The sequence below is a fragment of the Magnolia sinica genome, chromosome 8, assembly GCF_029962835.1.
Source record: "Magnolia sinica isolate HGM2019 chromosome 8, MsV1, whole genome shotgun sequence".
Classification (NCBI taxonomy): Eukaryota; Viridiplantae; Streptophyta; class Magnoliopsida; order Magnoliales; family Magnoliaceae; genus Magnolia; species Magnolia sinica.
In genome coordinates this window covers 73,410,684-73,436,116 of record NC_080580.1, presented here as the reverse complement: position 1 = coordinate 73,436,116, position 25,433 = coordinate 73,410,684, and the positions used below count along the sequence as shown (strand labels likewise).

General features: G+C 38.2%; 1 protein-coding gene and 1 long non-coding RNA gene across 3 annotated transcripts in view; both read left to right on the top strand.

Annotated features, from left to right (window-relative positions):
* The window catches only part of LOC131253423 (uncharacterized), a 76,491-nt gene that overhangs the window by 27,548 nt on the left and 23,510 nt on the right, over positions 1 to 25,433 (top strand). For both annotated transcript variants that reach the window (XM_058254412.1, XM_058254411.1), the window contains exon 4: positions 20,174 to 20,332. In XM_058254412.1, coding sequence (XP_058110395.1) covers positions 20,174 to 20,332 — 159 coding nt within the window. The remainder of the gene's footprint in view (positions 1 to 20,173; positions 20,333 to 25,433) is intronic.
* Positions 10,856 to 12,119, top strand: LOC131253424 (uncharacterized). The gene is made up of 2 exons (XR_009175161.1): positions 10,856 to 11,456; positions 11,638 to 12,119. It is a non-coding gene; the product is annotated as an uncharacterized LOC131253424 (long non-coding RNA).

Sequence of the window (25,433 nt, the reverse complement as noted above, 5' to 3'; positions counted from 1 at the left end):
GTTTCAACACCCGGTCCAGGTTTTGAGTATCCATAGGTGGTGAAACTCCACTACGGCGTGAGTGTGTAAAAAAAAAAAGAAAAAAAAGAAAGAAAAAAAAAGAGATAACTTCTTGCCTAAGGAAAAGCCTATCAAAGTGGAGTCTTCATATTTCAGTTCATATTATGGGCAATCCAAGTCGTTCATATGAAGGGAAATATCCTACTACGACTACCCATGAGGTTTCCTCACTTGATGGACACCAAAATCAATGGTCAAGGGGCTGATTTGTCAATTGGGTCATTTTTACAATGATTTAAGGGCTGAAATTTGACATGTATGGTTAATTTATGATACATAGGCAAGGTATAAAATTTCACATCAAACAGATTGTGGGAACCATGTGATCTAGAATTCAAGGATCTAGGTTAACAACATTTTCGTAATTATTGCTGATATGAGAGTTTTGAGAAATCTAACGGTTACATGGTTATAGGTACGTTTCTAAGTAATTCTTACAAAAGAACTTATATCTAAATCACTATGAATAAAGAATAATTCACCAAATTAATTAAGGGAATGTACATATATCAAGCAACATAATGGATGGTCAAATGACATGTTAAAAAAAGAAAAACTTGATGGTTAGTACTCTGATCATGTACGTAAGTGGGTGTATGGTCAGTTTTGTAACCGGATTATCACAAGTGGGTTTTTGAAGTGATCAAGAGGCAGAAGATTGTAGTTTCTCAGATTGCAATTTTGAGGATGGGTTAAGCATATTCATAGGTGGTGAACAAGATGAACGGATCAAAATCTCAATTCGATATGTGTATGAGTCAAGGTGTTAAAAAACGGTTACGTTTCGGCAGTAACGTTCGATACGTAATGGTAATGGCCGTGACCGTTACGCGTTACGGGGTTGTAAAGGCCACCCCCCTTTTTTTGTGCCCGTAATGGCCGTTATGGGGCCGTACCACCTTCTCTCTCTCTCTCTCTCTCTCTCTCTCTCTCTCTCTCTCCTTTCCCTCTTTTCTTTTCGGTTTCCCTCTCTCTATTCTTTTCATTTCGTTCTTGAAAAACAAATGAACTGTGTGGCTGTTTCACTTCAAATTTCATTTTAAAAATGTCCGGCGGACCTGCGGTGCACGCTGCACAGTGCACTTGCAGAAATTAGATTGCGCCCACAGTGAATGCATGTGGTTTATCCACACCGTCCATCGGCTTTTTCAGCTTATTCTAGGGGTTGAGCCCAAAATTGAAGCTTATCCAAAGCTCAAGTGGACCATACCACATGAAACAGTGGAAATAACGATTTCCACCATTGAAACCTTGTTAGGCCCCACAGTGATGTTTATTTGTCATCCAACCTTCTCATAAGATCATACAAACATGGATGAATGGAAAATACAAATATAAGCTTGATCCAAAACTTCTATGGCCCCTAAGAAATTTTCAACGGTAGACATTCAATTCACACTGTTTCTTGTGGTGTGGTCCATTTTAGTTTTTTATATGCTTCGTTTTTGAGATAGGGCCCTAAAATCATCTTGTAAAATGTATGGACGGATTGGATAAAATACATAAATTATAGTGGACCCCACAGAGTTTACTCATTACGCTTAGCGTACTGAGTTACTTAGTACGCAATCCGCCTCCGCACTTGCATTGTTTTGTTAAGTGGGCCCCACCTTGATTTATGTGTAGTATATCCATGCTGTCCACTATAATGTTTATTTTCCATCGAACCTGTTCATAAGGTCACATAGACATTGACCTTGATGAAGGGAGAACACAAATAATAGCTTGATCCAAAAAAAATAAAAAATGTCTTAACAAATTTTTAATGGTGGGAATTAAATCCTTATTTTGTGGTTCACCTAAGTTTGGATCAGCCTCATTTTTTGGACCATGCCCTAAAATAAGTTGGCAAAAAGGATGGACCACATGGATAGACAACAAATGCATTGAGGTGGGCCCCATTTTTAAAGGGATACTCACTAGTGGTCTAACAAAGATTTAGATTTACCTGAATTTTTGGACCATGCCTTAAAATAAGTAGGCAAAACATATTGATGGCATTGATATACAAATACATCGAGGTGGCCCGCCTGGCCCACTAGTGGTCCACCTGAGATCTGAATTTACCTTATTTTTTTCCAATGCCCTTAAATGAGTTGCCAAAACGGATGGATGACATGGATATATAATACATAATCGAGCGGACCCCAGTACATGGCCCTAAAAATTTATAGATGATGTATATATCAACTCAAAATTAACCAATTAAAATTTGGGACCATTATTGCTAAGTCACAATCCCAAAATTAAATAACTCCTACAATTTTTACCATTAGTTTGCATACACTTGTTTTTTGAAATAGGACCATTTGATATTTTTCATTTTTCACTGTCCAATAAATGTCCACCAATCCATTAGTGGAATAAGTGCCAATAGATTGCATTAATTTGAGGCTAGTATGGGGCATCAAATGGTCACCAAACCAGCCTCGAATCGATAACACAATTTACCTCAATTTAATTTTAATTTTTTTAAAGATTTATGGGGGAAAATGATATCAAATTATTAGGTATATGAATTACATAATAGGATGCAAAAGTCCCTAAACTCTATATATTGAAATAAAATGCATGTGAGTCACGAAGTATGCAATGCGCTAGCACTATAAATAAAAGGAAAACTTGAAAATATAAGATGTTTTGGTATTACATTCATTATAGTAAATTTATATAGATATTATATAGTTAGAAAACTAAATATAAAAGGTTTGTAATTAATTCCAGGTTGTTGGGTTCATAAATCCATAAGACAACCCGATATAGCATTCTCACCAAAGAGTGGACTGTTAAACAACCATAAACATGTTCCAAATTATAAATGAATGCATATTTGGAATATTTAGAATATTCCGGATTTAATGGATATTTTTCCATAAATTTTTTACCAAAAAATAAAATAAAATCGCACCATTATCTCAGATTGTAGTTTTGATGGTGGGTTAAATATATTTATAGGTGGTGAACAAGATGAACGGTTTAGAATGTCAATTTGATATGTGTATGATCGGATGCAGATATCAAGTAGTTAGTTTACTATGATCGGGTGGTACAAACTCAAAGTGGACGGTTAAATATCTTTACCTATTGGTGGATAGTTGGCTAAATGGTTGGTTATGATGGATAAGTGGGAATACTTGGACATATGATGATCTTGTCTTAAAATCAACGGTCGGATGGCTTGATCTATGGATGAATATCATTCTCAACGGTCAGATTCATGTTGGAGAATAGATGTAAGGTTAGGATAGGCTAAATTGTTGACATACATATGTATATACTAAATTAAATTTCATGGTAACACTCGAGAATTTTCAATACTCGGGTATTGAAAAGTTCGGGTTGTTACACAACACACCCCCAATGCTAACATACGAAGCATGACATTCAACTTTAAACAATTTATCAAAGCTGGGAAGTACGAGGATCGGAGTAGTGGAAAACCTCTGCTTAATTATAGCAAAACTTCTGTCGGCCTTGTCAGTCCACTGCAAATGTTCATTCTTCATGCAGTCGGTGATCAATGCCAAAATGGTACTGAAATTCCTCACGAACCGACGATAAAAGGTCACCAACCCATGAAAACTTCACACCTCATGAATGTTCGTCGGAACCGGCCATTCTCTAATGGCTTTCACATTTTCTGCGTCCACACAAATGCCCGTGGACATCATGACAAAGCCCAAAAATAAGTGGCTTTCCATCAAGAAGCTGCAGTTTTTTAGATTAATGTACAACTTGTTCTCTGCGAGCACTTGAAACACCTGTTTGAGATAACCCACATGGTTTGCCTCACTCTGACTATATATCAAGATATCATCAAAATAAATTACCATGAATCGCCCAATGAATGGTTTTAGAACCTGGTTCATCACCCTCATAAACGTACTAGGCACATTCGAGAGTCCGAAGGGGATGACCAACCATTCATCCTTCTTAGATGTTAATAGAGCTGAACGACACATGGACTCATACTTTCTCGCACTAGACCCTTAAGGATCAATTACTCCACTTTCCCCGCCTCTAGCATGTCCAACATATCGTCCAACTGTGGTATATGAAATATGTACATTCCAGTTATTTTGTTTATTGCTCATCTGTCAATACACATGCGCCAACTCCCATCCTTCTTAGATGTTAATAGAGCTGAACGACACATGGACTCATACTTTCTCGCACTAGACCCTTACGGATCAATTACTCCACTTGTCTTTGCAAAATATCGCACTCTTTCGGACTCATCCGATAATGAGGGCGAATGGGTAAGCTAGCCCTGGGGACAAGGTTGATATGGTGCTGTATGTCCTGCATGGGAGGCAACCCATCGGGAAGTTCATCGGGCCAAATTGCCTTAAATTCTCGTAACAACGGTTTCAATTTCTTGAGAATAATCGTGAGCTTTACCTCTTCACTCTTCACAACCAATGCATATACTTTTCTCGTCTCCTTGGACTCCTCCACAAAGTCCCATATGGCTAGGGGAGAATGCTCCTCCACTTTATAAGCTTCGGGTTGCTCATTTGGGTCCATAAGGGCAAGTATGGTTTTTTGGCCATCCTTAAGGAAAATATATACATTATCTTGTCCTCTATGAATGGTGTCATGATTTGATTGCCACAGCCGACCGAGTAATATATGACAAGCTTCCATGTCAACTATATCACATACTACTTAGTCCTTATAATGTTTACCAATTGAGAAAGAGATAGTGCATTGTTTAATTACCTTCGTCTCATTGACTTTCTTAATCCAGCTAATTGTGTATGGGGACGGATGTTTTTCCATTTTCAGCTGCAATTTCTCCACCATGACTTTGGAGACGATATTCTCGTTGCTCTCGCTGTCTATGATTACATCACAGACTTTCCAATTCACTGTACGACTTGTTCGAAAGATGTTATGTCACTGTGGGTGTACTTTTTTGGCGTATTCAATAGCCTTCTCACTACTAGGGATTCACCGTGATCTTGCGGAACCCAATCTGTTTCATCTACTTCATCATTCCCGACGTGTTCTACCTTATCAATCTCCGAATCTTCCTCTATTTTTTTAGTGCTTCCATCATTAATAGCTAGGTTAGCCACTTGCTGCTGAGGACACGCATTTGATAGGTGACCCGGTTATCCGCATTGATAACAATGGTTTGGCCTTCACCGACTGTAGGGGTTCGGGATCCTGCTTGGACCGGTAGCAGTGGTCGCTGCTCTTTGGGGTCTCGCTTGTCCACTCCCTGATTCTTGGTTCGGAGGTGTAAGAGGTTGAGCACGTTCCCCTACAGGTTCTTTCCCCTTGGCATATGGTACTTCCTGCGAAGGACCCATAGTGGCTACCCTATTAGAAGGATAGGTCCATGTGTTAGATCGTTCAAGCTGTGCTTCCGCTTGGGTGGCTCGCTTGATCGCTTTGTTCATTGTCTAAATGGGTTGCATCTGAACCCGATCCTGGATCACAACACACAAACCACAATTGAATCGGGCGACTTGCTGTGATTCAATCTCAACTAAATCGTTTCGTGCCGCCAAACGGTAAAATTCTTCTCCGTAATATCTCACCGATTGACTACACTGCTGACAATTTTGGTATTGTTGGAACAATATCTGATCGTAATCGCTGGGGAGGAATCATACAGGCATCAATTGTTTCATTTGCTGCCACATGTGGATTGATGCCTTTATCTGTCTCGTTCGTGCGAGCTGAAGCTGTTCCCATAAGCTGAAGCTTCGCCCTTCAACTTGTAAGCCACAAGTATAACTTTCTTCTCTTCAGTGATGTCCATGTAGTCAAAGAAGCTTTCGACTTCAAGCAACCAATCGAGGAAGTCCTCGATGTGAAGTTGGCCGTTGAAGCCAGGAAGATCAACTTTTATCCTAAATTCTCAATCCGCCCGATCTACCCGATCGCCACCTTATCCGAGGTGTTAGAGGATCATGTCATCGATCTCCTCGTCGTTGGATCTCACATCCTCAGGTGTGATTCTGTGATTCACTGCCGACATCGTCCCGCAATAAACATGATTGCGAATTCCAATGCTACCGGAGGCAGATCATTGCCATGAACACAGAGTTGCCCTAAGGCCTTCGTCATGCGGTGGAGAGCTGTCTGAAACCTTTGCATGACTTGCTAATTCTGCTGCTGCGCGGTCTCGAAAGCCGCCGCTGTTAAAGGATAATTCCGTAGAGTACCATCCATGAGTCCACGTCCTACATCAGAATAGGAAAAAAATATCGTCTTGAATTTTAAAGAGGCTCAACAAAAAATTGATAAAAAGAGAAGAAGACAAAAGGTGGGCTCAAACAAAGATTATGGAACCACCCTTCACAAATCTCATTATAAAACTCTACGAAAGAAGATGCTTAAAATAAATAAATAATAAAAATAAAATCTAGAGGTGGCAAATGGTCAATTGCATCAACGTGGAAAAGTTCTATAAAAAAGCTTCAGAAAAATGGCACGCACAAAAACCGAATTAGATCCCTCTTCCGAGACTTCTTTATTTCAAGAAAAAAACCACTAAACCATAGAGGTGTACTCAAGGTATTCTGTATCGGTGTCGGTATCGGTTAGCGTTAACTGTGCCCACCGATACCGATACGGATACTTTTTTTTTTTTGCCAAAAAAAATGAAAAAATATGGATTAAATCCGGAATATTCTAAGTATTCCAAATATGCATTCATTTATAAATTAGAACATGTTTATGGTGGTGTAACGGTCCACTCTTTGGTGAGAAGTTGTATCGGACTGTCTGATGAATTTATGAACCAGACAACCTGGATTTGACTACAAAACTCATATATTTAATTTTCTAACTATCTACTATCAATGATAGATATATTAGAATGAATGTAATATGAAAATATCTTACATGTGTAGGTGTTTGCAATTATTTTTCATAATTTATTCTATATCAAGTTATTAACAATTTAACATACCTCTGTAGCTGTGACTGTGATTCCTATCCTATGACCTGTCATCCTCAAGTCAAGAATATTAAAATAAAATAAAATTAGTAGTGTCTGATATACTCCCCTGCAACTTGATTAAGGATTATTTGATTGGTTGTTAGGAGAGCTATTTTAAATACAAGTTCGGCAGTGTCAAGTGTGTGCTTGGCTGCTTGCAATAATACTGCTGTGAGCTGTCTGCTGCAAATACTTACCTTAATACAAATATATACTTACAATCACAAGTCACCACCAAAATGAAAATCTGCCTTTTTGTAGTTGCTCGACCTCCACATTATCGTTATCGTCATCATCAAGCTGAAGTTGTCCAATGGGTGGAGGTGTTGCACTTGCATATCCATAATATCCAGTGCCAAAAGGAAATACTAGATCAACGAAACCAGATGATGATTAATCCTGACTAGGCAACGACTCCGACCGCGAGTAAGGATATCCACCAGTGCCAGTCGAATAGCTATACTGGTGCCCGTACTCAAGCTGTTGAGAATCTTGAGATTGAGAGTGTGTCTGTGACGCTTGGATTTGGATCAGGATATGGATCGGGAGGACTACTCCAACATGAATGTGATGGAATAGGCTCAGTATAACTATAATGGTAATCCAATTGGCTATAAGAATATTCATCATAATAACCAGGACCATGAGCCTGCTGATGTTCCGGACCTCCTGGACCCGGTGCACCACTAGACCTATCCTCCTCTTGCTGGTTGTATCGTGACTCAGTACACTCATAAGTCCGATCTCGTGTACTACCTTGCCGATGTTCATCGACATTACGATCTGTAGACGGCTATATGGTGTGCTGAGCAACACCAGAAGTGTCAGCACCAGGGGTAGGGGCGTCATCATCACCATCATCCGATACTCTTTTGTTGATCTTGAGCCGTACTTGGCATAAAAGCTACCCCTCTTACTGGGTCCAACACATCTGCACAACTCGCTTGTTGCGTTATGCGTATTAGTGGGTCATCAATTTCTATTTCTTCACTATCCTCTTCAATTTGCTATTCCCTTGTTTCCAGCCAAGGTAGAAGCGGGTCATCCTCATCATAAATATTGTCCAAGTTTATTGGACAGTAGTCTGTGTCATCGGTGACTGTAATACTCCTATGATGTCATCGCATTCTTAGCTTTATATTTTATTGCATGAAGACAAGTCTATCCAATGCCATAGTTTGCAATCTGTTCCTATTCTTTGAATGAATAAGAGCAAAACAACTCCAATTCCTTTCGCAGCTAGAAGATGTTGTCTGGCTCAAAATTTTACTGCAATTTTTTGGAGAGCCTTCGTACTCTCTCCGAAATTCATCCACCATTTGGCCGGTTGCAACCTAGATACTGCATGCTGTGCAAGAGCATCTCCAAAGCTACCCTGACGATTTCCAAATGTATCTAATTCATTCAATGCTTTTATTTGTATATCTAAATCAGGCTTTAATCTCTTTAGCCCGACACGAACTTCATTATCCTCAACAAATGATTGGGCATATCTGTATCTAGGATTTAGGTAGTAACCTGCTACATGAAGATCGTGATGGAGTTGTTTTGTCTATCTCTTGTCGATCATCTTCCAATAAGACTCCCAGCTTCTACAATTACATTGAATTGCCAACTTTACCTTATCCATGACATCGTATAGGAAGCCCATGGTAGGTGCTTTGTCGGTTTCAACAAGACGGAGTACCCTCATTAGTGGCTCCATCACCTTTAGGATCGACTTGACTCTCTTCCAATATTTATTGTCCCGTATGGTGTTTGCAACTTCAACTGATGTCCCTGATGTCTTCTGCCCATGTTTTGTGTTGAGCCAATCTCGGGAAGCGAACATGTCACTCAACTCTCCCCTATGTTGATATAAACTCTCTAATGCTATAAAGTTTGTTACGAATCTAGTCGCTGCAGGCCTTAACAACTCTCGTCCTTTCGTGAACTTCCTTATTATTGCGACTACTTGATTATGATTGTAAATAAACATCGTCACTTCTCTTGCCCTTTCGACCATTTCCTTAACATTCTTCTTCTTCTCAATATCTTCCAAACTAAAAAATATGTGGTCTCTTTTTCATCAACTTATGTCCTGCAAGCTTATATGATGCTTCATTATCTGTTACAATCTGCACTACATTCTCCTCTCTAATCTCATCCACAACTTTATCCATTAGTCCATTAATACAATTAGAATCTTTTGTTACTTCTGAGGCATCAATTAGCTTGTGGTATATAGTTCCTAAGTGGCAGTACACCATGAAGTTGATCATGCTGCGTCTGGTTGGGCCAGTCCAACCATCACACATGATTGTGCATCCTCTGACCTGCCATACAGGTTTAAAGGTAGCCGCATATGCTTTCATATCCGTATACTCTGCATCTGTCCATTTCCCCCTAATATTCCTAACCGTGGGAGCTTTAATTCATTCACCTACTTTTGCTGCTACATCAATTACCACCTACCAATATGGAGAATTGACCGCGTTAGGAGGTATGTTGGCATGTATAAATAACTTTGCTACTACCCTACCTAGCTTCTCAACGGAAGTTCTACTCTACTTTTGTTTTATCTTCTTTTGTTTAGTTGATTCTTTCCTAAACAGGATTGGATCAATAGAGGGTCTCTTAGGCTCATTTACTTCTTCATCCAAATGTATAGGGGCATCACGTGAAGATGTCTCTCGTCGGCTCCCAAACATAAGTCGTAACCCACCAAACTTACCCTCCCACCCCCACCTGAAGTGGTCGCTCTCCAAGTTGCACTCCCAATCCTAGTCCGACTCCCACTCTCACTGGCCCCCTTGTATCACGTATTGACCTACTCGCGCCAAACATGTGGCGACGTTCTTCCTCTTCACGAGCTAGACGCGAGCTCTCTCTCCTACATATAGTTAATTCCCGATCTGAATCTTCGTCAGAATCAATAATATGTTCATCACGAACGCCCATATATTTAGGACCAAACACTTCCTGTCGAGCCGCATTCAAAATCTCATCTTTCTTCTTTTGTCCAACAGCACGTTTGAAACGTGTAATTCCACCAGTTACTAGTCTATCACAATAGTTGCATTTCATTTGGTGCCTAGTACCACCAACCCTCTAACGATATTACCATCTAATATCCTCACTTGTTGGCTAGACCCAGATATTTTAGGTAGATATTAGATATAGATTAGATATGACCTATGTCTATGTGAGATTGTGAGTCTACTCGCTATTCTTAATTTATATACAGTTTTTAAAATCTAATCAATAAAGATGATTTTATGTTCTAAACCCTAAGAAGCTCCAAAACCTGTCCAATATAAGAAAATATAAAATCACAATAAGAATCTTAAAATGGACATTAATATGTTCTATTATGATTAACATATCATATTCTACCATTAAAACAACAACAGATTAAATAAAAAATGATTTTTCGAATTAAAAAAGGGCAAAAAATAGTGCGTAAATAGAAAAAAATTATAAAAAAATATAAAATCACAATAAGAATCTGTAAAATGGACATTTATATGTTCTATTATGATTAACACATCATATTCTATCATTAAAACAACAACACATTAAATAAAAAATGATTTTTCGAATTAAAAAAAGGGCAAAAAATAGTGCATAAATAGAAAAAAAATATAAAAAAACATAAAATCACAATAAGAATCGGCAAAGTGGACATTAATATGTTCTATTATCATTAATACATCATATTCTATCATTAAAACAACAACACATTAAATAAAAAATGATTTTTCGAATTAAAAAAGAAAAGGACCGAAAATAGTGCATAAATAGAAAAAAATTATAAAAATAAAATCATATCCAAAATCTATAAAATGGAAATTAATATGTTCTACTATGATTAGCACATCATATTCTACCATTAAAACAGTAACTCATTAAATAAAAAATGATTTTTCGAATTAAAAAAAAGGCCGAAAATAGTGCGTAAATAAAAAATAATTATAAAAAAATATAAAATCATATCCAAAATCTGTAAAATGGACATTAATATGTTCTACTATGATTAACACATCATATTCTACCATTAAAACAACAACACATTAAATAAAAAATGATTTTTTGAATTAAAAAAGCAGGGCCGAAAATATTGCGTAAATAGAAAAAAATTATAAAAAAATATAAAATCACAATAAGAATCTGTAAAATGGACATTAATATGTTTTATTATGATTAACACATCATATTCTACCATTAAAACAGCAACATATTAAATAAAAAATGATTTTTTTGAATTTTTTTTAAAAAAGGGCTAAAAATAGTGCGTAAATAGAAAAAAATTATTAAAAAAATATAAAATCACAATAAAAATCTGTAAAATGGACATTAATATGTTCTATTATGATTAACACATCATATTCTACCATTAAAACAGCAACACATTAAATAAAAAATGATTTTTCGAATTTAAAAAAAAGGGCCGAAAATAGTGCGTAAATAGAAAATAATTATAAAAAAAATATAAAATCACATCCAAAATCTGTAAAATGGACATTAATATGTTCTAATATGATTAAAACATCATATTCTACTATTAAAACAGCAACACATTAAATAAAAAATGATTTTTCGAATTAAAAAAAAAGGGGCCGAAAATAGTGCGTAAATAGAAAATAATTATAAAAAAATATAAAATCACATCCAAAATCTGTAAAATGGACATTAATATGTTCTACTATGATTAACACATCATATTCTACCATTAAAACAGCAACACATTAAATAAAAAATGATTTTTCCAATTTAACAAAAAAGGGCCGAAAAGAGTGCGTAAATAGAAAAAAATATATATATATATATCTAATCAGAATAAGAATCTGTAAAATGGACATTAATATGTTCTATTATGATTAACACATCATATTCTACCATTAAAACAACAACACATTAAATAAAAAATGATTTTTCGATTTTTTTTAAAAAAGGGCCGAAAATATTGCGTAAATAGAAAAAAATTATAAAAAAATAGAAAATCACAATAAGAATCTGTAAAATGGACATTAATACGTTCTATTATGATTAACACATCATATTCTACCATTAAAACAGCAACACATTAAATAAAAAATGATTTTTCGAATTTAAAACGAAGGGCCGAAAATAGTGTGTAAATAGAAAAAATTATAAAAAAATATAAAATCACATCCAAAATCTATAAAATGGACATTAATATGTTCTACTATGATTAACACATCATATTCTACCATTAAAACAACAATACATTGAATAAAAAGTATAAATACCTATTTTTGAGGAATTTCTAAAAAATGGCCCTCGGAGCTTCGAATTAAGAAAATCCTTAATATAAGTTGTTTTTATCCTTAATTTCAAGCCAAGGGTGGTCGAAAATTGCAATAGAATGATTTAGGAAGAGTTTGGAAAAAAGAAGTATAAAAAAAAGTGAAAAAAATTGGTGCTTGAAAAGAGAATAAAAAAAGTTGCTGTTTTTTGACCATTATGCCCTGACCGTTACTAGGCAGTAACGGCCGTTATGCCCCGTAACGGTCATTATGGCTACAAAATCGGAGGGGTGCCCATTTTAACCCCGTATCGCGTAACGGTATCGGCCATTATCGTTACGTATCGGCCGATACGGCCGACACCGAACACCCCGGGTGTACATGAGTCGAACCGAGTCGAGCTGGGCACAGCTCGACTCGGCTCGGCCACTTGTTGACCCCAGCTCGAACTTGGCTCAGCTCGGTCCTTGAGCTTGACTGGCCATTTCAGCTCGGCTCGGTTCGGTCAGCAGCTCGAGCCAGTTCGAGCCAAGTTTGCCTATGCAGCATTTTCACAAACACATGGACTGCACCTTCAAAATCTTACTGTATGTAAAACATCAACAGTGGTTTTACAGGTATTTCACACTGTATGTAAAACGACAGTAGTGGTTTTATGGGTATTTCATCAAACACCTTCTAAGGAACATAAAAATCAAGAAAAAAAGGGTATTTGTTTCATATACATACCTTCCTTGCCACTAGCCACACTTCGTTGAGTCATTTCATCAAACACTTGGTGAGCAACGTCAATATCAAAGTAACCGAGTCACCGAACTGGTTCAATCCGAGTTCGATTCTAGTTGGGTTCAATTTGAGTTGATTCATGCTTGGGCAAGCTCGAACTCGGTTCAAAATTTTTTCGAGCTCAAAAAATCAGCTCAACTCGGCTCGAACTCAGTTTCGAACCGAGTTGAATCGAGCTTTTTCGAATCGAGTCGAGTTGAGTGAGCTAACCGAGTTAACTCGGTTCGTGTACATCCCTACTAAACCCTTATCCAAAAATCATTAAAAATCATCACAATTCTTCTAAAATCATTCTCTTCTAGTTTTCGTACTTCTTCAAGAGATCATCCAATAGTACATGTTGACATCACCCGTACAACATGATGATGTCAGCATTGGGCCCCTCTAATGAAACATCCAATCAATGGAGGGACGTATACTTTGAAACCAAGCACAAAAGATGAGTAAAGCTTTGAGAGAGGTAGAAAGAAAAGAAGAAGAACAAGAGAAAGGAGAATGTTTGGAGGAAATGGTAAAAAGCATCTTACGTTCCAGCCCCTTTTTCTATTTATATAAAAGGAACTTCAGAAAATTACAAATCCCTTATTCTATGCTATATTACAAAAAGGCCCTTTCTAAACACATGTATAACAATATGCTTGACATTTCTCAATTTTGTTTATGGCTGTTTTGATAATAAGCCTTGTGAACTAGTGGGACCCAAGGTCAATGCCCGAGAGAGAGAGGGAGGTGCTAGTCATCCGAACCTACCATACATATTGTCCAAAGATTAACTTATTAAATATTCAAGCATTTAATGAACAACTAATCATCGGAATTCCCTATACATCGGTCATCAAGCAAAAGAAGAGAGCTAAAAAATAGTCTATAAATTATAACTTGTTGTGACTAGAAACTTGAAAAACAACAAAGAATGCTTAATTTTATTCTATTTAAGATAAATAAATAATATTAATTTTTTTTTTTATGAAATTAAAAATAAAAAAAATAAAAAAAATAAAAAAAAAACTACTTAGAAGAAGATATAATGGCATAGGGATTCTAATGGCATAGGGATTCCCTTATCATCTTCAACATCTTCATCGCTGCCCTAGATTCTTATATTTAGGTTGTGGTCTTTGATTATTTAGATTTAAGATATCAACTTTTTTAGATAGGTACCCAATTACAGTAATTGTGGAAGAAGAGGGAGGTGGCACATGATGTTGAGGTAGTGGGTTGTTATATAACTTCTTAATGCTTGTGCGTTTGAGAGGGAGGGGGAGAGGAAATAACAAACATAGAAAAAAATGAAAAAGAAAACGCGGTGTGCAGGCCACCATAACATTTGGACAATATCCAAACCATCCATCATGTGTGCTTGCTCATGTTCTCCTTAAAGGCAAAGTTTAGGCCGATCTAAAACTTAGGTGGGCCATAACACGTAAAATGATGCCTAAAACCTCTAAAAATACATGGCGTGGCCCATGTGAGATTTGGAATGGCCTTATTTTTGGGGTGCCCATTCATCCCGGTGGGGTGCATCTTCTGAATGGATTAAATGGCATATAAAAAAATCTTGCAGTCCCACGCTTGGGTTGAAAGGTTTTAATGGTGGGCATCCTCATCCCCATTATTTGTTGTGGTGTGGTGCACTTGTCTTTTTAATTGGCCGGAACTTTTGGACATGGGGTAAAGTTGAAGGGTCATAGCTTATAGATAGATTGGATGTGGGCCCTACGTCACAGCAGGCCCCACACAATGAATTGTAGAATAAGCCTATTCTATAAACATTTTAGGGGAACTGACAGTGTTCGTAATATCGATGCTATCAGCCGATATTATCGTTATCGTTGGCCAAGGATATGAAACCCCTTAGAACTTGCTAAAGAAAAGGAATTCTATGTATCGTGCGATACATCACAAGATATTGCAAAATATCGTGCGATATCACCAATATATCGCAATTTATCGTGATTTTTTATTGATTTTATACACATCATCGTCGATATCTGTCGCCCTTGGTATTGATAAAGCAGGCATCATTTTTAGTGACATGAGGAAAAATCCTCTCTACCACCCCACAAATTCCTATATATATATATATATCAAAAAATCTCTCTTACCTCAAGACCTGCATGAGGAAGTGGCCTTTGACTGGATTTGGTGGGCCAATCGTCGAGTGCGTCGGATTAGGTAAGAAAAGCTTAACACCCTTTGTTTTTTCTTTCAGAGGGAATTGCTTTGAAAAAACGAGATTTCCGCTGAGGTTTTGGGGATTTGGGTAGGGATTTGCAAAAAAAAAAAGGATGAAATTTGGGCGAGATTTTTGGGCTTTCAAACGGATTCAAAATCGCAGGGACTTGCGGAGCCTATGGCTTTAACAGAGAAGAAGACGAGGTCCCTAGTGTTTTGTCGACTCTCTCACTTAATTTAAGGAGTGTATTTGGTGTGACTCCGGTTGCATTTAAGATGGTGCGACCCTTACTATGGGACCCACCCTGATGTATATATTTTATATCCATTCTGTCCATACGTTTGGAGATATCAATTTAGGTCATGATACAAAGAATGAGGCAGATCCAAAGCTCAAGTGGACCCCATCACAGAAAACGGTGGGGATTGAATGCCTCCCATTAAAAACTTCTTGAGGGCCACAGGAGTTTTTGATCACATTGATATTTGTGTTTTCCCTTTGTCCATATCTGCCTGCACTTATGAACATGTTGGATCACAAATAAACATCATGATGGGGCCTAGGAAGGTTTCAAGTTTCAACGGTGGTCGTCACTATCCCCGTTGTTTTCTGTGGTGGGGTCCACTTGAGCTTTGGATCGGCCTCATTCTTTGGCTCATGCCCTATACGGAGCCTATGTGGAGCCCATCGTGATTTTTGTGATGAATCCACCCCGTCCATCCATTTTGCATGATCATTTTAGGACATGTGGCCAAAACTGATACGGATCTAAGAGTCAGGTGGGTCATACGAGAGGGAAACTGGGGAAAGAAATTCCTACCGTTGAAACCTTTTTGGGCTCCAACTTAATGTTTTTATGACATCCAAACCGTTTATAAGGTCATTCCAACTGGGATGAACTAAAAACACTAAAAGCTTGGCCTGATACAAAACTTTTGTGGCCATACGAATGTTTCAACAGTGGTTGCTCAATCCCCACTATTTCCTCTCATGTGGCCCACTTGGCTCTTAGATCCGGCTCAGGTTTGGTCGCATGTCCTAAAATGGTCATACCAAACGTATGAATGGGGTGGATTCATAAAAAACATCACAGTGTGCCCCATCTGGCTTCCCTGCGCATGAACTCCCTAGGAAAGGATTTCACAGTATATTCGAGTCCACTTCGGGCGCGGTTTTGGTGGATTGCTGGATCCTTGATTGTGGGGCCCAATGTAATGTTTATGCCTTACATCCACACTATCCATCTATTTTGAAAGCTCATTTTCAGGCATGATCTAAAAAATGAAGTAGATCCAAGTCTCAAGTGGACCATAACACAGTTAACAATAGTGATTGAATTCCCACCATTAAAGCTTCATGGGGTCCGCTGAAATGTTTATTCGCCATCCAACCTGTTGGTAAGGTCACAAAGACCTAGATGAAGAGACCACACAAATATTAGCTTGATCTAAAGGTTTTGTGGCTGATGAAAGTTTTTAATGGTCGATTACCACCGTTTCTTGTATTATGGTCCACCTTAGATTTGGATATGCTTTAGTTTTGGGACCATGCCCTAAAATAGTTTTGGCTTGGATATAATTAAAATAAATCACAATGGGCCCCCACGGTCAGGGATCCCACCCACCTTGATGGATCTAGGATCCACTAAAGTCGCCCCCAAGTCTGTAGGAAGCGGATTGTGCATTGAGTAATTCAAACCACAGTAACCTTTGTGGGGACCATTGTGATTTATGTATTTTATCCACTCTACCCATCTATTTTATCAGATAATTTTAGGGCTTGAGCCCAAAAAAGAAGCATATCCAAAGATCTAGTGGAACACACAATAGGAAACAATGTGAATTGAAGGTCTACTATTGAATGTGGTGTGGTCCACATGAGATTTGAATTTGCCTAATTTTTAGGATTATGCTCTAAAATTATCTGGGAAAATGGATGTATGGAGTGGATAAAAACATACATTATGGTGGGTCCCATAGAGCACCATCCAGTACATACTGGCTACTAACAATGTTCGTTGGCAATCCATGTCTCGCTAGTCACATCATTGATAGGTTTGTTTCTAAATTTTTAGTTCTACTATATCTTTCGCTTTTGAATGAATTAGTTATATTTTCATACATGTCTTGATACATTTATAAATGTTATGCATTATATTTGAATATAGTTGCCTTAGTTTAGTTAGACAACGCATAGCTTAGGACTCTATACAAAGGAAACCTATTATGTGCATTTTTTTTGAGATGTTATGTTTTAAAAGTGTGTATTAAGGTATTTTTTAACAATCCCTGGAGTTTCATTGAAAAATTCAACCACTTTCCTAATGTTTCCCCATGTTTCCCAAAAGTGTGATAAATTACCCAATACAAACGATACATCCCTTGCGATAACTGATATGTATCTGTATCCCAAGGGTGCAATACATTGCTCGATACTAATATTTCGAACATTGGGAATAGGCCTCTTCATTTAATGTATTTTATAGGGAAGAAACTTTGGAGTAATGTGTATGTGAAAGAAGATGCTTGGGAGAAACTTGCATAACAACCACCCCATCCGTTAGATTTTCCTGCATAACATACACCCTGTCCATTTTTTACACTTCATTTTAACTCTATATCACAAAAATCAGTCAAGTCAAAGCCACGTGGGCCACATCATTGGGAACACTGTAAAATCATACCTAAAAATCTAAATTCATGTAGTATGGCCCACCTCCCACTTAGGTTTCAAAATGGCCATATTATTTGAGCGTCACTTCATCTTATTGGGTGACGTAAGAACAATGGATTGGATGGCATACGAAGACAATGATGGGCCCCACACAGAATGTGAGGGTTCAGTGCATGTCATGCCCTCTATCCCTACTGGATCATGCTACGGTTTAGGATGAGGTTTCTTATGTAGGTGAGAGGGAATTAGATAGGTTGATGAAGAGTTTGTTTTGTGTTTCTTGCTGGCTGCTGGACCACATGCTGAGATGGTCTTATGATTTTTGAACTGTCTGTATTATTCATACTACCATGATATGGGCATTTGTACGAATATCATATCTATCAGAGGACTTGTGATAAGAGAGAAACATTTCTGGTTAGACCCATTTGTGAAAGAGCAAAGTGAATGAGAAACATAATTAATTTTGAACCACTGACAAAAAAAAGAGAATAAATGTATTGACATGTAGACTGCAACTCTTTATCTAAATGTATTGGGGATAGAGGGACTTGAACCCTCGCGATTTCTAAAGTCGACAGATTTTCCTCTTGCTAGAAATTTCATTGTGGTCTGTATTGACATGTAGAATGGGACTCTTTTATCTTTATTCTCGTCCAATTAATCAGTTGTTCAAAAGATCTATCAGACTCGGGAGTAAATGATTTGATCACTAAATATTCGATTCTTCCTTCAGCTTGGAATTGATTCACCAGAATTCTGAAAATTTTCATATACAAAAATACGGATTGGAGTCGTGATTAATCGTTTGATATTTCAGTATGTATATGTACGTATACAGGGTCATCCTTTCAGTACTTTTTGATAGAAGGATTCGATTCCTCTACCATTGTAGTCAACTCCATTTGTTAGAATAGCTTCCATTGAGTCTCTGCACCTATCCTTTAAAAATAAAATAAAATCTTGTAATAGAATGTCATCTGTTGATTTTTAGAGTTGAATGTGAGCCATTGAGAATCTTCTTTTCTTTTCGTTTCTTCTTCTTAGATTGCTTGTTTGCTAGTGATGGTGATAAACATCTGTTTCACATAACATTCTTAAAGTATCCCATATGGCATAAGAGTTCACAACATGAATAATTCTGATAAGTGGGTCACATAGCGTACGCGGATTTCCTGTGAAAAGCCTTTCGCAGGAAGTTCCTGCACTGGGATGCTTGGTGGGGTCCACCGTGATGTTTTTGACAAATCCACACCGTCCATCCATTTTGAGAGCTCATTTTAGGACACGACACAAAAAATCAGGTAGATCCAAAACTCAAGGCAGCCATACCAGAGGGAAAACTGGGTAAAGAGTTTCCTACCATTGAAACCTGGGATCTACCTTGATGTTTATATGACATCCAAACTGTTTATAAGGTCATTCCCACTGGGATGAAGTGAAAACACTAAAAACTTAGCCTGATATGAAAGTTTTATGTCCATACAAAATTTTCAAATGGTGATCATTGAATCCCCACTGCTTCCTCTCGTGCAGCCCACTTGAGTTTTGGATCCACCTTATTTTTGGTCGAATGTCCTAAAATGAGCTCTCAAACGGATGGACGGTATGTATTTCTCACAAACATCACGGTGGGCCCCACCTAGCATCCTAGCATAGGAACTTCCTGCAAAAGGCTTTCGCAGGATCTTCTCGTTGTAGGAATGGGAAAGAGAGGAGAGGTTATGTCGGGACCCAAAACCTACAGGGTGACCATGTGTTTGTTTGTGGTGCTCAACATGGTGTTTATGTTCCATCCAACCCATTCATTTGGTTAGATTTATCAAGATAAACACACACACACACACACACACACACACAAAAGGTCTGCATGATCCAATGGTCAAAGCTGGCTCAAAACCCGGAGATTTTAGTGCTGATTTCATGTTATTCCTGTGGTGTAGCTCTCATGAGTTTTTGATTGGGTTGATATTTGTGCTATAAGGTGAACATGAGAGGGCTCACCTAATGGGCGGCGTGGATGTCATGCTGACAACATGGTTAGCCACACACATCTATGGTGTTTTACCTTTGCTTAAGTAATCCACTGGATCACACGTCCAGGCAAAATGTAACTCAATATAGTCTTTCTACATTAAAGGTTAAATGAAGATCTGAGGAAAAAAAAAATGGTAAGAAGGGTGGAGGAGGCTGCCATGTATGCAGCCTTGTCTGAAAAAAAAAAACCTATTTTCCTTCTAGTATTTAGATCTTACGTGCTGTATTCTACAGGTTCCCCGAGCATCAGCCAGTGCGATTGCATTTGGCATGGGCCTATTTTCTGGTAAGGGAGGTCTTGGACCAGGGAAGCATCGTGCTTTTGCTGTGACCAGTGAGAGCCGTGCAAGTGATATACATCTGAGATTTTACGACACTTGCATTATGTACAAGGTATGAATGCAGTCCTCAGCTTTTTGCCTGTATGATTTTAATGAGACACAACTGTTTAAATTACATGCTCTTCGAGTTTTGTAATACTTTGAATGCCAACATCATCGAGTTCTGTTTCTGATAAATGACAAGTCTTGTAGATAATTGGAACTATATACATAAAGCTGATGTAGACAGTCTGTAGTTGATATGTTGGTATTTTATTAGATATTTAGATTCACATACCATATGATAAAATGTCATTCAGCTGTTGATAGTTAAGTGTGTGTTTGGATGTGGATTGAACTGCAATTGTCAGTCTAAGAAAGTGGAAATAGCCAATTGCAATTTCCTGAACATATTAAGGGTCCAGGGTCCAAATTTGCTATTATGTCACTTTCAAGTTGGAATTGAAAGACATGTCATTGCAATTTGAGGGTGCTTCATTACGAAACATCATTGATTTTGGTCATTTTCTCTTCATAAACCTTCTCAATTGAACTCACTTTCATCCAAATGACACCGAAAAGGTTGAAAACAATTGTAGATGGTTAGAAAGCTGACTTTTGATTCATTTTACTTGGATCACTACAGTGTTCAGTCATTTGGGAGGATTTGGACCTTGACTGTAAATCTCTACAAAATGAGGCTATGCTTAGCTTCTGCTCTACTCCTTAACTGGCATGGTTCCTTAGGGCTGGCAATGACTCACACTGACATGCAGGCCAACGAATCCAATCCTCTTAAAAACCATGCTCAGACTGAGCTTTTCAAGTTTTAATTCAGCCTTGGATCAGAAAAGGTAGCCGATTTAAATAAATGGGTCAGGCTTGGGTCGACCTTACACCAACCTAACCCGCCCTAATAGACAATTTATGAACTAGTGTAGAGTAACTGCATGCTTGCTTGGGCTTAAGAGTCTGGTCATGGGTCAGGCCTGGCTATCTCATTTAGGGTCATTTTTGGGCTAGGGTCTGGATTCTGGTCCTGTTTAGTAAATAGGTCAGGGTTGGTCTTGCACTGACCCATACCTGACCCATTGCGACCCCTAGTTCTGGTGTGCCATCCTGCTTCTTTGAATCTCTCCAGTAATTTTTTTTGAAGGTTCTATCCAATAATCTTGATGGTTATTGTTTCTTCTCTAAACTTTATAACCCTAGATTCCATATTTTTATTTATTACAGAAGCATAAAGGGAATGCTATGAACCATTCAAAACAACAACAGCAGCTGCAGCAATAATAATTTCCGAAGAAGACAAAAGGGTTCAGGAAGCCACTTCAAATGGCGTCATTTTGGTTTGGTCATTCTTTGAGGTGATTGGGGGAGATCCTTAAGTAAAATCCTCTCCAGCCTCTAGAGTTTGGTTTGCTCATGTTCCACTAAGGGCCTGTTTGAATGATGAGAAAAGAAAACAAAAAAGAAAATGGATGACTTTTCTTATGATGGGACATTTTACCATGTTTGGAGATCCTCTGATCAAATCTTCTCTGATGTCTCTAGAGTTTGTTTTGCTCGTGCTTGTTCGGATGGTGAGAAAAGAAAAGAAAATGAAATGGATGGCTTTTCTCTTGATAGGACATTCGTCATGTTTAGATAGCAAAGGAAACTGGCTGGGAAAATGAATTCATTACCCAAACATTATAGTCAAAATCTCATGCACGAAATACGAGGTGGCTTTTGTGAGAGCTTTATTTGGATTTTCGCTTGTTATCCAAACAAAGACTTATAAAATGGCATTCATGGGAATCCATGCTCATGGGAAAACTTTGGAAATCATCATTAGATAATCATTACAGTTTTCTTTTCTTTTCCTACAATCCAAACAGGTCCTAAAAGTCAATGCCTTTTGCTGGAAGACAACACTCCACAAGATTCTCTCTTTCAATCATTTAAAGAACAGAGACGTAACTCTCCCTAACCTGTGTCCTATGCTACAAGCAATAACAAATAGTTCCCCATCTTTTGATGCACTGCAAGTTCGCATGGAAGGTCTTGCTGTGACGCTTAACCGCTTTGGGATTCTTTGGGTAATGCCAAGTTTAGTTAAAGGGCTGGTTGTGGGCTGACGTAATTGTTGGACATGAAGGATCGAGTGGTCAAGTAGCCCTTGACCATCAAATCACAACCATGGGTAATGGTTAAATAACATCAAACCATAGGATAAAAGCATATTAATGGGCTGCACATGAAACAATGAACCGAGGATTGAGATGCTACTAATCAGAGTGAATGGATCCCTTGATTTGGGCACACATAGAACTATGGAGTAAACAGCCATGTAGTAACCAGAATCCTAATTAGCTGCTCTCATTTGATCAAGCTGAGGGAGGATGAGTTATGGGTGACACATGGTCCTATCATATTGGTTATTGTAAAACTGTGCAACTGATTAGAGAATATGGGGGGCACAATTAATGTTATGGGCTGTGCCAACAAAGCTTAAATAAGCCTCAACCAATTGTGAAAAAAGCCCTATGCTTGGAAAATCCTAAGAAAAACAATACCCTTGATTCGTGCCTCTTTTGTACTCCCCCTAGTTGCTACTATTGTAGGACATTGCTACTGAATGCGGGATTCATCTTGAACATCATCAGCAACCATGGGTATATAATGATACCATTGTCTACCTGGAGCCATAAACGGTGTTGAAAATGATTTCCCGTCTGACAACAATGTCTTGCAAGAGGAAAGAGTTAGGTTTTTGCTCTCATGGAGTTGTCCAACCATAGGTTACTTTTTCTGTTGGATGTGTCTTATTTAACCCTTCGTTGGCAATACCAAATACCTGGTAGTGTCCAGGGTTCAATCCCTGGTAGTGTTACCTTTCAAAAGAAGAAGAAGAAGAAGAAAGCAATACCAAATAACAGAAAATTCACAGCCCCATATCCCACTAATTAGTTGTATATATTGCAATTCAATACAATGGACCCAAGTCTCACCCATGACTCAAAACTCCCTTAACTTGGTTAAACTAATTAGAATTTCACAGATCACAATGGTTGTGTTTATCCTTGTATTCTTTTCTGCTTGACCTTTTGTCTTGCAGCCTTTCAATAAAATTATCATATTATCCTTCAAAAACGGTTGTCTTTATCCATAAATATTGATACACCCAAATAAAGGGCATATACAGCCTGATATGGTAGCATATCAATCATTGATTACTTGTATTATTTGCATTTCATTAATATCTTTTTACCCTATGTTATGATATTATTTTACCCATCACCCATGGTTGTGATTTGATGATCAAGCTATTTGCCTAATTGATCCATCATGTCCAACATTCCCTACCTGGCCAATTAGCCCGATATATGGTCAAACATTTCTTAGACCCATAGAGAATACATGTCTCCTAATATCTTCAATAATTGCTACCTTATTTAAAGGGTTTGTAAAGTCTCACATACATAAATGTAGTGTAGCTCAATGTGTTTTTCATTTAAGCCTACGATACCATTCTTAATACTAGTTGTAATGCAGGGTCATTTTCACACCGAGCTCGAGTGGGGTGGCTTGTGTGAGGTAGGGGCACACTTAGGGTGGGAGGCCCGTATGAGGCGAGACCCATGTGATGTGAGCCCATGTGAAGTGAGGCTCACGAGGGGGTTCGGTCGAGGACCTAACCCATGGGATGTGGGGCCTGGGCTATGAGATAAAGGGATTGATTCGCCACGCTCTATTAGTTCGAGCTTTTAGAGCAAGTGGTTAGTTGTCCTGCGTCAAATGGTATCAAAGCAGGAGGTCTCGTGTTCGAGACTCCTTAACATGAGTGATTAATGCAGGAGCATTTTCACACCGGGCTCGATTGGGGTGGCCTGTGTGAGGCAGGGACACACTCGGGGTGGGCGGCTCGTGTGAGGTGAGACCCATGTGATGTGGGCCCATGTGAAGTGGGGCCCACGAGGGGGGTTCGGCTGATGACCTAACCCATGGGCTGTGGGGCCTGGGTTATGAGATAAAGGGATTGATTTGCCATTCTCTATCAGTTTGAGCTTTTAGAGCAAGTTGTTAGTTGTCATGCATCAAGTTGTTGCAGCTTCGTTGTTGTAAAAAATATGTATTGCGGGATCAGGGATTATCTCTAGTTTCAAATCTGCTAGAAAACCTCTGATCTAAATGGCTTTAGTGGCCTCTATACTACAATTGATGTATTCTGCCTCCATTGTATAGATATGGCTTCTCCACCTAGAATGAATCTTGTTATGGATTTTCTATCATCTATATCTCTTGAAAGTCAGCCTCATAATATCGTGTGATTGATAAATATTGCTTTGATAACAAGAACTTGCGAATTCAAAAAAGCGGTTTATCTCGCCCTAAAACTTTTTAAAAGTGCAAAACAACAATTAGTTTCAACATTTGTTCTCTTATTGAAAACCAAAGTCATGGATATTTCTATAACTGATTCATTATCACAAGACATATCCATTGGAAGCTGAGCATCCATGCTAAATCCAGTAAAGAAGGTTCAGAATCAAATTTTTTGTGAGGTATAATGATGGAGGTAACTGGCACCGCTGTTATTGTTACGATAGGGGCCGTAACGGTCATCACGACCTTTTTTTTTTCTGAAAAATTATGTATCGGCCCCATTACAACCCGTTACAGGCCTTTTTTCTGTAATGGCTGTTATGGCCGTTCGGCCTTGTATAGCCTAATGGTTACCACTGTCACCATTACGTAATTGCCATTACGTAACTGTTTTGGCATACCTGGATTATTTCAGTCTGCATGAGCAGCCTTCTTTTTTCCCTTTTTTCCCCTTTTTTTTTCCCCCCTCTTTTTTTTTTTTTCTTTTTCCTTCCTGAAAGATAATGTAACTTTTATAAGAGAACACCAACAGGTGACAAAGTTACAACAACCCAGCATCTTCTAGCCACTCCCTATCGCTAGAGGCGAAAATACAACCAACCCACTCTTTCACAAGAAATTTGGCTATCTGAAAGACCTCCACCACTAACACGTGGATATCCCAAAAGATCCCACTGTTCCTCTCTCCCCCACAAAGACCACAAAAATGCTAGCAACACTAGTGTCCAAACCACCTTGCCTTTGCTACCACCCCATGCTTGAAGAAGAGCATCGATGGATTCGGGTGTAACCGTATTTACCCAGCC